Consider the following 14566-nt stretch of genomic DNA (forward strand, 5'->3'; position numbering starts at 1 on the left):
GCAGCTCTTTTGATCCAAAAAAAAGTTTGTTTTTTTTTCAGCTCTTTTATGAACCACTCTTTTTCATCCTATTGTATGTAATAATAACTTTCAAGGATAATTTTCCTTTGATGTTTCTATTAAAATCAAGAAAAAGGGTCAAGTAATTTCAAGCATTGGTTTTGTGTAATCACAGCATAAAGGATTAATCTTCTTGCTATATAATTTGTGAATGAAATTAATGCTGCCCCCCCTTTAACTCTTCAGGTTGGGATGCCTTGATTGATGCCTTTCAGATTTATCCAGGAACAGTAGAGTACTGCTCAGGAATTCTTACAGAAGGCCACTTATTAGCAATTGCCCCAGGCGGTGTTAGAGAAGCTCAATTTGCAGATGAAAACTATCAAGTGATGTGGGGAAAAAGAGTTGGCTTTGCAAAAGTAGCAAAAATAGCAAAAGTAGTGAGTATATAGCACATGTTCAGTTTACCAATTTGATAAGTATTTCAGTTATAGCATAGAAGTAACTGGTGAGATATTTATGTATCTAAAATGTATATAAAATTACAAATGATAAATTTAGTAATTAAAAATTAGAAATAAAACTACAATTATACATAATTTCAAAATTAAAATTCAGTATGAGACTAAACATTGATTTGTAATGATTTAAATTTATGCCCTCTCAAATGATTATTCTGAGCAAGAGGAACAATTCCATCAGCATTGAGCATGCTCAAACCATTCAAGACTTTATACACCTCAAAGAGATCACCTCACAGTTGCCTAGTCTCCAGACACTGTAATTTACAAAATTTAAGCCTTTCTTCGTAAGAGCAACCCCTTGTTCCATTCAATAATCTTGTTGCCCTTCTCTGTACTCGTTCCAACAGCTCTATATACTTCTTAAAATGAGGCCTCCAAACCTGTATACAGTACTCAAGGTGTGGCCAGACCATTGTCTTATATAAGGGGATAATCACCTCCTTATCCCTGCTAGAAAAATTCCTGTATATCATTGACAAGACACCATGAGCTATTCTTGCAGACCGTCTGCATTGCTCAGACAACTTCATATCTGCCTGCACAATTACCCCCCCCCCCAGGTCTTTTTCATTCTCTACCACTATCCGTCTGGTATCACAGAGTTGATACGTTACTCTGGGGATTAAACTTCATTTGCCACCTCTCAGCCAATCCACTCAACTTTTCTAGATCGTGTTACAGCAGCGTACTGTAATTAGTGTCCTTAACTACACTGCCAACTTTCGTATCGTCTGCGAACTTGGACATTAAGCTTGATATACCACCATCAGTAGCATTTATAAATACAGAAAACAACAATGGACCCAATACTGAACCCTGAGGGGGTTCCATTAATAACATTAGTCCACGATGAGCAGTGTCCATTGATTACCACTCTCTGTCTTCTCCCATTCAACCATCCCTTTATTCATAGCAGCAATTTGCCTCCAATGCCACAATGCTCCAATTTGTGCAGCAGTATCACAAGTCTTCCATGTGCAACAGTATCACAAGCCATTCTAAGATCCAAATATATGATATTTGGATCTTAGAAAGGCTTTTGATACCTGTGGTACTCCACTAATAACATTAGTCCACGAAGAGCAGTGTCCATTGATTACCACTCTGTCTTCTCCAACTCAACCATCCTTTTATCCATTGCAGCAACTTGCCCTTAATGCCATACTGCTCCAACATGTTCAGTCTTCCATGTTCAACAGTATCAAAGGCTTTCCTAAAATAAAAGTATATGATATCAAAATTATTTTTTGAATCCAGTTCCTTTGTTACCACATCATAGTATCCAATCAGATTTGTCAGACAAGACTTAACAAATCCATGCTGTGTCCGAGCTCTAACTGAAGTCTTGTCTAAATGATCCTGCAGTGCTTCTTTAACCAGTGCCTCCATTAATTTTACTGGAACAGAAGTTATACTAACAGGTCTATAATTACTTGTGTTGCCCTTTGATCCTTCTTTGTGAATTAGTGTCACATTTGCACATCTCCAGTCCATGGGTACCTTTCCAGAGTACAAAGAAGCTCTCATAATTATGGCTAAGGGTTTGCTTACTTCCTTTGCTGCCTCCTTTAATATAACTGGATAGATCCCGTCCACCCCAGTTGCTTTATTATGTTTATCGTCAACAATTTCTCCTCCACTTTCCTCTCAGTTATTACAAAATCATTCCACTCACTGCCAGAGTTTAACTCACCTCTGGCATTCCCCTCCCTGAATAACTGCTCATGGGTGAATGTAGATGCAAAATACTCATTTAGTTTGTTAGCCACCTGAGCAGGATCATCAACAGTTGAACCACCAATATCCAGTGGACCAATCTGATTCATCCCTTTCCTTCTAGAGTTTACATAGGTAAAGAACTCTGTGTTGTTTTTCTTTTCATCCTTTGCCAAGGATTTCTCATAATCTGCCTTTGCCTGCCTAATCTTCTTTGTGACTTGGATACAGACCAGGTTATATCTATCATAGGCTTCCATGTCACCCATTAATTTATATGTATCGCATGCATTTTTCTTCTTTGCCACATGTCTCATTAGTTCATCTGACATTCATTTAGGTCTAAACCCTGAACAATATTTCTTATTTGGTATGTAAAGCCTAGTAGCTTCCAAGATAAATTCTTTGAATGCTTCCCATTTTGAATTTGCTGTTGGTCCATTATCAGTTTTTCCCCAATGTATAGAATTTAAATACCGTCTCGGACCATCGTAGTTGCCTTTTTGAAAGTAAAAACCCTTCCCTTTACCCCTGATGGTAATTACCTCTATGAGAAAATCCCAGTTCAGCACACTGTGATCACTGCCAACTAGTGGTTCCTTTATCTGCAGATTGTTAATGCATGAAGAATCACTAGTGATAATCAGATCAAGAGTATTACTCCCTCTAGTTGCCTCCCGAACATGCTGATGTAGAAAACAATCATCCAATAAATCCACAAAAGCCTTGCTAGTGTGTGTGAGAGACCAACCCACAAATTCCAGTCAGTATCTGGGAAATTAAAATCGCCCATTATAAGACTCTGATTTATTGGCCCACTCTATTTCCCTGTACAGTTCCTTATTATACTCATCATTAGGCCTATAACACATTCCTACTCTCAATTTTGATCTCCCAATGATTTTGTTACTCCAAACTCACTCGACACTGCACTGTCCAGTGATGTCGACTGCCTTCACTTCCTTGGATTTTATGTGTTTCTTAACTAATAGTATAACCCCTCCTCCCTTCCTATCTTGTCTATCCTTCCTGTACACATTGTACTCCCCCAATTCCAATTCTGCATTCCTTATATCTGTGTGACGTCATGTCTCAGCGATATCCCAACAATATCTGCCTTTGATGTTCTGAGCAATACCTCAAATTCATCAAATTTATTTACCAAACTCCTAGCATTGTTGTACATACAAGTGTACAACACTTGTATGTACAAGTGTTCCTATTCTTAGCTACTGTTCCTATTCTTAACTACCCTAACACAACCCATGTGTTTACTTGTACCACAATGACTCCCAGCAGTCTCTGAAATACCCTGCATCTTGTTTTCCAGGCTGCTGCTCATTCCAATAGAAGCAGTGCAAGAATCACTTTCAGCTCTGCTAGTGGATACTCTTAATCTATTAGTCCTTGTATTCCTGTAAGCTAGCAGTTTTCTGACCCACCTAACACTGCCTTGATAGCATCAGCAAATATTCTTGCACCCTTTCTATTTAAGTGTATCCCATCCCTGTAGAAGCAGTCTTTTCTGTTAACAAGTACAGACCAGGCAGAAAAAAATTTCTACCCCTTGAGCCTTGCACAGTCTTTCCAGGGCCGAATTGATCGACAAGGCTCTCATAATATACTTCCTCCTATTGAGTCTGGGCAGAATTACAGACACTTTCAAATTCAACCCTAATTCACGGCTTTTTTTCAACAGTGACCTGTACTTGTTAAGTGATTCTGCCGGTCTCCTACTCTTAATATCATTAGTGCCAACGTGTACACAATATCACCCTTTGTGCCCTTAAAAGGTGATATCTGCTCTACAACGTCATCAACCTTTGCCCTGGCAGACGTAACCTGGTCCTGTTCCACCTATCCTTTTTACATAGCATGTTTCCCGTTTCCCTGACAATAGAGTCACCAACAACTACTAGTTCCTGTGGGACCAGCGCATTCTGCCTTGGGGGTTGCCGCTGTGTTGCACGATGATCAAGTGCAAGTTTTCTGGCGTTGATGTGTGCAGCTGAGAGCTTGATGGGGCCCCTCAATTTAGATCCTTCGAGGGCATCCATCCTGTCCTTCAAGCTCTCATATAGGCCCATAACAACACTGAGTTGTCACCTCATTTCTTCACACTCCTTACATCGCGCGCACACAAAGACATCCCCCTTGGCAATGTCATATCCCGTACCTGATTTCTCCAATAACATCAAGCAAGCAGTGCATTTTAAAAGGCTGTGATTCGGAGGTCAACTGCTCCCCCCTCAGTTCTCCCCTGAGCCACAGCACTCCATTTAGCTTGAGCCTTTTGCTTTGCTGCTCTGGTCTGAGTCATGATTTCAACAATTCTATTCAAGAATTTCTATTCTTGAATTTCTATTCAAGTTCAATAAAATTCCTATACAAAATATAACCCTAAACCTATATCCCAATGCAGTTGTAACACTATATATCTATATATATTTTTTAAGTGTCAAGTGTTATCTTCGAGTTTCTTTATATAAGTTCCGTGACTCAAGTTATGTATTAATTAATTATGTTATGTTTGTAAAATCTAAGTCGTTATATATATTTAATTAAAAGTACAATTTAATTGACAATGAAGTTCAACAAGATTAATAAATTTACGAATTAATTGATAATATTATATACTATACTAAACTAACGCTATCTAGTTTGGGATATAATGTTGTATCGTATAACAATGGCGGCAAGTTACGAACGGTAAATCTATGGACACTTAAATATTAATTAACTTCCAAATTCTCACTGTCTCAATTCAGAATAAATCAAGGAACTTGTCTAGGTCTATAAGCTACTTACAGAAAATAATTTAATATAAGAATTGGTCAATAAAGCAGCTAACTATAACTAAAAAACTTCCGGTTCGCCGGCTCTGCAAAATTTGTAAAACACATGGATTGGATACCCTTACCGATACTAAGTAATAAACTACAAATTCTCTATCTACGTTAAAATTAAAACTAAATATCGTAACTAGGCATATAGAGCTACTCTAAAAAATAAGTTAATATGCCAATTCAAGCCAATTTAGCATTAGCATTAGTAGAGGCATTTGATGCAAGAAAGCAAGCTTATGCAGCATCAGCCAAAAAAAAAAAAAAAAAAAAAAAAAAAAGTAACATAAATAAATAAAAATAACCACTTCCACTTCACCCCTCTGTTCGTTCGAAATACCTGTCCAGCTGAGCCTTAAACTTATTTAGGCTATCAACTTCCACGACAAGGGATGGAAGTCTGTTCCACCCACCAACCACCCGCTGGCTAAAGGCAAATTTCCGCACATCTATCCTACATCTGTCTTTCCTCAATTTGAATTTATGCCCTCTCAGGTGATTTTTCTGAGCTAGAGGAAGAATCCCATCAGCATTGAGCATGCTCAAACCATTCAAGGCTTTGTACACCTCTATCAGATCACCCCGCTGGTGCCTAGTTTCCAGACACTGTAATTTGCAAAACTTAAGCCTTTCTTCGTAAGAGAACCCCTTTGTCCCATTCACCAATCTAGTTGCCCTTCTCTGTACTCGTTCCAGCAGCTCTACATCCTTCCTGAAATGAGGCCTCCAGGCCTGTATACAGTACTCTAGGTGTGGCCTGACCATTGCCTTATACAAGGGAATAATCACCTCCTTATCCCTGCTAGAAAAATTCCTATATATCATTGATAATACACCATGAGCTACTCTTGCAGCTCGTCTGCACTGCTCAGAGAACTTCATATCTGCCTGCACCACCACCCCCAGGTCCCTTTCATTCTTTACCACTGTCAGTGTAGTACCACAGAGTTGATACGTTGCTCTGGGGTTGCTGTTTCCCATATGTAGTACTTTACATTTGTCAATGTTAAACTTCATTTTCCACCTCTCAGCCCATCTGCTCAACCTTTCCAAATCCTGTTGCAGCAGCATAGTGTCAGTAGTGTCCTTGACAACCCTGCCAACCTTCGTATCGTCTGCAAACTTGGACATTAAGCCTGATATACCATCATCAATATCATTTATAAATACAGAAAACAATAAAGGCCCCAATACTGAACCCTGAGGGACTCCACTAATAACATTAGTCCACGATGAGCAGTGTCCATTGATTACCACTCTCTGTCTTCTCCCCCTCAACCACCCCTTTATCCATAGCAGCAACTTGCCTCCAATGCCACACTGCTCCAATTTGTGCAGCAGTCTTCCATGTGCAACAGTATCAAAAGCCTTTCTAAGATCCAAGTATATAATATCAAAGTTATTCCCTGCATCCAGTTCTTTTGTGACTGCATCATAGTATCCAATCAAATTGGTCAGGCAAGACTTCCCCTTAACAAAACCATGCTGTGTCCTAGCTATAACTGAAGTCTTGTCTAGATGATCCTGCAGTGCTTCTTTCACCAGTGCCTCCATTAATTTTCCGGGAACAGAAGTTAAACTCACAGGTCTATAATTACTTGTGTCAGCCTTTGATCCCCCTTTGTGAATTGGGGTCACATTTGCACATCTCCAGTCAATGGGTACCTCCCCTGAGTCCAAGGAAGCTCTCATAATTATGGCTAAGGGTTTGCTTACCTCCTTTGCTGCCTCCTTTAATATAACTGGATAGATCCCATCCACCCCAGGTGCCTTTCTTGTGTTTATCTTCAACAATTTCTCCTCCACTTTGCTCTCAGTTGTTACAAGATTCTCTAGCTTACTGCTAGAGTTGAATACACCTCTGGCATTCCCCTCGCTGAATAACTCCTCATGTGTGAATGTCGATGCAAAATATTCATTTAGTTTGTTAGCTACCCGAGCAGGGTCATCAACAGTTGACCCATCGATCTCAAGTGGACCAATCTGATTCATCCCCTTCCTTCTAGAGTTTACATAAGTAAAGAACTCTTTGCTGTTTTTCTTCGCATCCCTTGCCAAGGATCTCTCGTAATCTGCCTTCGCCTGCCTAACCTCCTTTGTAACTTGGTTACAGATCAACTTGTATCTATCATAGGCATCCGTGTCACGTGTTAATTTGTATGTATCCCATGCATTTTTCTTCTCTGCCATATGCCTCATTAGTTCATCTGACAACCATTTAGGCCTAAACCTTGAACAATATTTCTTAGTTGGTATGTAAAGCCTAGTAGCTTCCACGATAAGTTCTCTGAATGCTTCCCATTTTGAATTTGCTGTTGGCAATATCATCAGTTGATCCCACTGTATAGAATTTAAATACTGTCTCAGTCCATTGTAGTCGCCTTTACGAAAGCAATACCCCTTCCCTTTACCCCTAATGGTAGTTACCTCTTTGAGTAACTCCCACTTCAGCACACTGTGATCACTGCCACCAAGTGGTTCATTTATCTGCAGATTCTTAATGCATGAAGAATCACTACTGATAAGCAAATCAAGAGTATTACTCCCTCTAGTTGCCTCCCGAACATGCTGATGTAGAAAACAATCATCCAATAAATCCACAAAAGCCTTGCTACTGTGTGAGTGACCAGCCCCCAAATTCCAGTCAATATCTGGGAAATTAAAATCCCCCATTATAAGACTCTCTGATTTACTGGCCCACTCTATTTCTCCGAACAGTTTCTTATTATACTCATCAGAGTCATTAGGCCTATAGCACACTCCTACTCTCAATTTTGATCTCCCAATGCTTATGTCACACCAAACTGACTCGACACTGCACTGTCCAGCGATGTCGACTGGCTTCACTTCCTTGGATTTTATGTGTTTTTTAACTAATAGCATAACCCCTCCTCCCTTCCTATCCTGTCTATCCTTTCTGTAGACATTGTACTCCCCAAATTCCAGTTCTGCATTTCTTATATCTGTGTGACACCACGTCTCTGAAATCCCCACAATATCTGCCTTTGATGTTTTGAGCAATACCTCAAATTCATCAAATTTATTTACTAAACTCCTAGCATTGGTGTACACACAAGTATACATGCACCTGTTCTTTTTCTTAGCTACCCTAACACAACCCATGTGTTTACTTGTACCCCAATGATTCCCAGCAGTCTCTGAAATATCCTGCATCTTATTTTCCAGGCTGCGGCTCATTCCAATAGAAGCAGTGCAAGAATCACTTTCACCTCTGCCAGTGGCTACTGTTAATCTATTAGTCCTTGTATCCCCCCAATCTAGCAGTTTTCCGACCCACCTAACATTGCCTCAATAGCATCAGCAAACATTCTTGCACCCTTTCTATTTAAGTGTATCCCATCCCTGTAGAAGCAGTCTCTCCTGTTAACAAGTACAGACCAGGCTGAAAAAAATTCTACCCCTTGAGCCCTGCACAATCTTTCCAGGGCCGAATTGATTGACAGGGCTCTCATCATATACTCCCTCCTATCGTGTCTGGGCAGAATTGCAGACACTTTCAATTTCAACCCTAATTCACGGCTTTTTTTCATCAGTGACCTGTACTTGTCAAGTAATTCCGCCGGTCTCCTACTCTTAATGTCATTAGTGCCAACGTGTACAACTATATCACCTTTTGTGCCCTTAAAAGATGATATCCGCTCTACAACGTCATCAACTTTTGCCCCTGGCAGACATACCCTGGTCCTATTCCACCTATCCTTTTTACAAAGCATGTTTCCCGTTTCCCTGACAATAGAGTCACCAACAACTACTAGTTCCTTTGGGACCAGCGCATTCTGCCTTGGGGGTTGCCGCTGTGTTCCGCGATGACCAAGTGCAAGCTCTGGCATTGGTGTGGGCAGCTGAGAGCTTGAATTTAAGTTAATAAAACTGAAAAAACTTCTCTATGTTCCTCAGCCATAAAAACTTCGCCTACTCAAGGCTACTCTCGTTCCCTAATAGTAATGCTAATTTGAATTTATGCCCTCTCAGGCGATTATCCTGAGCAAGAGGAAGAATCCCATCCACATTGAGCATGCTCAAACCATTCAAGTCTTTATACACTTTAGTCGGATCACCTCGCAGGTGTCTAGTCTCCAGACATGCTAATTTGAAAAATTTAAGCCTTTGTTCCATTCACTAATCTTGTTGCCCCTCTCTGTACTTGTTCCAACAGCTCTACATCCTTCTTAAAATGAGGCCTCCACACCTCTATACAGTACTCAAGGTGTGGCCTGACCATTGCCTTATACAAGGGGATAATCACCTCCTTATCCCTGCTAGAAATATTCCTGTATATCATTGACAAGACACCATGAGCTACTCTTGCAGTCCATTTGCACTGCTCAGAAACTTCATATCTGCCTGCACAATTACCCCCAGGTCCTTTTCATTTCCTACCACTGTCAGTGTGGTACCACAAAGTTGATATGTAGTACTTTACATTTATCAATGTTAAACTTCATTTGCCACTTCTCAGCCCATCTGCTCAACTTTTCTAGATCCTGTTGCAGCAGTGTACTGTCATCAGTGTCATTAACAACTCTGCCAACCTTCGTATCGTCTGCAAACTTGACATTAAGCCTGATATACCATCATCAATTCATTTATAAATACAGAAAACAACAATGGACCCAACAGTGAGTCCTGAGGGACTCCACTAATAACATTAGTCCACGAAGAGCAGAGTCCATTGATTACCACTTTCTGTCTTCTCCCACTCAACCATCCCTTTATCCATAGCAGCAATTTGCCTCCAGTGCCACACTGCTCCAATGTGTGCAGCAGTCTTCCATGTGCAACAGTATCAAAAGCCTTTCTAAGATCCAAATTATTGATATAAAAGTTATTCTTTGCATTCAGTTCCTTTGTGACAACATCATAGTATCCAATCAAATTAGTCAGACAAGACTTTCCCTTAACAAACCCATGCTCTGTCCGAGCTATAACCGAAGTCTTGTATAGATGATCCTGCAATGCTTTTTTAACCAGTGCCTCCATTAATTTCCCTGGAACAGAAGTTAAACTAACAGGTTTGTAATTACCTGTGTCTCCCTTTGATCCTCCTTTGTGGATTGGGGTCACATTTGCACATCTCTAGTCCATGGGTACCTCCCCTGAGTCCAGGGAAGCTCTCATAATTATGGCTAATGGTTTGCTTACTTCCTCTGCTGCCTCCTTTAATATAACTGCATAGATTGCATCCACCCCAGGTGCCTTTCTTGTGTTTATCTTCAACAATTTCTCCTCCACTTTACTCTCAGTTATTACAAGATTATCTAGCTTACTGCCAGAGTTGAATACACCTTTGGCATTCCCCTTGCTGAATAACTCCTGATGTGTGAATGTTAATGCAAAATATTCATTTAGTTTGTTAGCTACCTGAGCAGGATCATCAACAGTTGAACCATCGTTATCAAATGGACCAATCTGCTTCATCCCTTTCCTTCTAGAGTTTACATTAGGAAAGAACTCTTTGCTGTTTTTCTTTGCATCCTTTGGCAAAGATTTCTCGTAATCTGCCTTCGCCTGTCTAACCTCCTTTGTAACTTGGTTACAAACCAGCTTATATCTATCATAGACCTCTGTGTCACACATTAATTTATATGTATCCCATGCATTTTTCTTCTCTCTCACATGTGTAATTAATTCATCTGATATCCATTTAGGCCTAAATCTTGAACAACATTTCTTTGTTGGTATGAAAAGCCTATTAGCTTCCAAGATTAATTTGAATGCTTCCCATGAATTTGCTGTTGGTAACATCATCAGTTGGTTCCACTGTATAGAATTTAAATACTGGCTCAGATCACTGTAGTCGCCTTTACGAAAGCAAAAACCCTTCCCTTTACCCCTGATGGTAGTTACCTCTTTGAGTAAATCCCACTTCAGCACACTGTGATCACTGCCACCTAGTGGTTTCTTTATCTGCAGTTTCTTGATGAATGAAGAATCACTACTGATAATCAGATCAAGAGTATTACTCCCTCTAGTTGCCTCCCAAACATGCTGCTATAGAAAACAATTATCCAATAAATCCACGAAAGCTTTGCTTGTGTGGATTAGCTCTGTGTTAAAAATAAATGCCTTAATTAAACAAAATATGTAGAATCTTCTTAATTATTGCTACATCAAAAAACCGAGTTTAATTTCCAGTTGAAAGTGAGGTAGATTTAACATAAGTAGTTTCTACTTATTCTCTTTAACCACTCAATACTGAAGATAAAAAACAAAAACTAGAACTTGTAAGAATGAAGATCTCTCAACAGTGTGGCAAGGCTGCAAGCACAGCACAAAGGACTAGACAGATGTGTATCCACTAGCAGTATAATATCCTTATATACAGGGTGTTTCGATTAAAAAGCACCAGAGTCTTATTTCACTTATTTTTAGGTTTAGTCTATTTGTTATCAGGATCATTGTCATGTTTCCGGCTAAAATTTTTGAATTTGATGTTAAATTGGGACTAATGATTACTGTTTAGATTTTATGATTTCTACATTTAAATTCTGCTCAATTCAATGCTTTTTTTTTCTTAATGGTAGATTTGTTCCCCACATTCACTTTAGTCTAAAACCAGTATTAGTGTACTTCTGAAATAAACAGTCAAGCAATTTTATTTGAATGGGAAAAAATAATAATAATAAAAACACTGAGTATACGTGATGTTCACTCTTCAAGTATGCATTTTTAGCTGTAGAGTGCAGGTTGCGTTGCATCTCCTCACACTACATCTATTGTGTTTTAAATATATTTTTTTCTTTATTCAGATAGGTTTAGGTTCATTTCAGAAGTTCACTGGTTATGTTTTTTGACTAAACAAAGGGCAAGGAACAATTTTCTAACTGAGAAAAAGGTAGCCAAAAAGATGAAATTAATTAAGAAATCATAAAATCTTAATTGGTAATACTGTATTTAATTTTAACATCAAACTCAGAAATTTCGGCCCAAATATGACAAAAATAGCAAATAGCCTAAATATGAAAATGAGCAAAATAGACTTGGTGCCTTTTAATTAAACTACCTTGCATTACATATAAATTTTATAAATAGAGATAATCATGCAATTATCCTACTGTGCAAATCAGTAGTCAAATACTGTATACAGGTTGGAAGTATCATTTCAGGAAATGATTACTGACCTTTCCTAAAAAGACACAAAGAAAAGGTACCCAGAAGTTGTTGGTTTGATTTATTGGTGCAAGGGCTACTAAGGCCATAATGCACTGACTAGTTGTGAGTACACAGAGATGGTCATTTGGTCATATAGGAAGAGACTGGTTGTACAAGCCAAAAAAATTTCAAAGTGGGCATCTACATGGAGATTTGATTGCAATGTTTAAGGCCACAAAGCAAACTTAATGATGGAGGCACGTTTTTTCTTTCTATGATGATGTTAACAAGAGAACATTGATTCAAATTAAGAAATATAATTGTAGAGGTTTGTCTTCTGGTTTTATTAATATGCATATATGCATATAACACCAAGAAGATAAAAGTGGGCTTCGTAAGATCATAAATCACAAATCACATACTGCAGATCATACATGAGCTGAGTGAAATACAAATGTGCAAAGTTCAAATAGATTTCTGGGTCTAAAAGCAACAGCCGACGAAAGTGTTTTGAAAACATAGGACTGCAGTTTCAGTTTAATTATTATTTTGAGTACAGATCCCTTTAGTATTTATAAATATCCAGGCACCACCCATACATTGCAGTCTCCTAAGGGTAAAGTTGAGGAAACTTTATTTACAGTTTGACTATTGTCAACACTAGTCTCTACTTGTATCTACAGTTTGTTGTTTGTTATTTGGTTTTTAGGAGTATTAGCAACTAAGGCCATATTGCCCCTGGGATATGCAGTGGTCATTCCCTGACCTTTCCGCATCCTCCGTATTTGGTGGTCACGGGGCTCGAACCCCAGTCTAATCAAGAAGCATGTGCTATGCACTGTGGCGCCTCCGTAGCCAGGTGAGAAGGAGCAGTAGTGCATAGCACACACTTCTTGATTAGACTGGGGTTCGAGCCCATCACCACCAAATACGGAGGATGTGGAAAGGTCAGGGAATGACCACCACATATTTCCGGAGCAATATGGCCTTAGTTGCTAATGCTCCTAAAAACTAAATAACAAACAAGCTATGCACTGCTGCTCCTGCCCACCTAGCTACGGAGGCGCCTTGTATCGAGCCTCAGCTTGTTATCAGTGAAGAATACAGTCCATTCAGATTCTGATATCAGTGCCTCTAAGGATTGAACTGAATGCAGACCTTTACTTTTCCCTCCTTTTTTTTTTTCTTATCTAGAGAGTAGATAAGAAAAATCGCAATAATGCTACAGAGCTGTAGCATTATTGCGATTTTGATAATAATGGGGAAATGATATAAGAACTGTTCTAACTGCTGCATTATCTTCATTATTTTTGTGTTAATCTTTTAATATCCACACTACATGTACAGTTCTGGATTTATGCTGCACAATTCTAAAAAAGAGCATCAGATTTCCACTAGCCATGTTGTTCCACTAGCATAGTTATTAAAATTCTCTTCTGTTTTCTCTGTATGTAAAATCATTGCAATCACTAGAATTATTATTGTTTTCTCTTTCTTATTCTAATGGTTTTTTCCCATCCCATGGTTCTAGGTGGGTGGGATTGTTGTTATGTCCCATTACTATTATTGGTCAAGGAACTCTCTGACCATACTAGAAGTTTTCAAGGTCACAGCTTTCTGGAGTTCCATGTGAGTGTTCTCTGTGAGGCCTATTGCTGCTAAGTTCTTATGGAGGCTCTTTGACACCATGCTGGTGGTTGACACAGCAATCAGGATGGTCATTACTTCAGAAAACAGGCCTTGAGCTTCAGGTTGCATATCACTGTATATTTTCTATTAACAACCGACAAACTGATTTATGCTAAACTTTATTAAGATAAATAAAATACGTACATAAAATAAATACTAAACCGGATATAAAATAAAAGCATTAAAATACATAAAGGCATAAAAATATATAAATAAAAAGCAATAAAATATTATATATAAAATAAAATAGCAGCTGTCGTGGCGAGGTGACCCTTCTTCAGCTAGTTGGTGAATAGTGTACTGCATGTATAGATATGTTAGATAAAATAACAGCAGTTGACTGGCCCCCAGTTGATCATGAAACATGAATCTCATGTCAGTAATGCAGAATTATATATACATAATGAACTCCGCTGCTCATCGCACTGCCGAAGGGTAGACTCCATAATGGCTGCATATGCACTCTCCTGTTACGGTTCATAGTACTATTACAGTGCCTCAAGCCACGAGTGCTGGTAGTAATCATGTGAATAGTCGATCCCAATGTCACGTAGAGGATCAAGATTATGTTGCTCAACCCAATAATGTTTAGCAACAGCGGAGCGTTCAAAATTAGCAGTTCGGAAAGCCCCCCCCCATGCTCTGAAACATGATCTTTCAACCTCCTGGCAGTCTCACCTA

The 14566-nt window shown here is 39.0% G+C and overlaps 1 protein-coding gene across 2 annotated transcripts in view; it reads left to right on the forward strand.

Annotated features, from left to right (window-relative positions):
- LOC150081136 (DGAT1/2-independent enzyme synthesizing storage lipids-like) overlaps window positions 1–14566 on the forward strand; it is a 199629-nt gene that overhangs the window by 106558 nt on the left and 78505 nt on the right. For both annotated transcript variants that reach the window (XM_090380602.1, XM_090380603.1), the window contains one exon: window positions 247–440. In XM_090380602.1, the coding sequence (XP_090236728.1) occupies window positions 247–440 (194 nt within the window). The remainder of the gene's footprint in view (window positions 1–246; window positions 441–14566) is intronic.

This window comes from Mastigoproctus giganteus, chromosome 9 (genome assembly GCF_048544385.1).
Source record: "Mastigoproctus giganteus isolate SK-2022 chromosome 9, ASM4854438v1, whole genome shotgun sequence".
Taxonomy (NCBI): Eukaryota; Metazoa; Arthropoda; class Arachnida; order Uropygi; family Thelyphonidae; genus Mastigoproctus; species Mastigoproctus giganteus.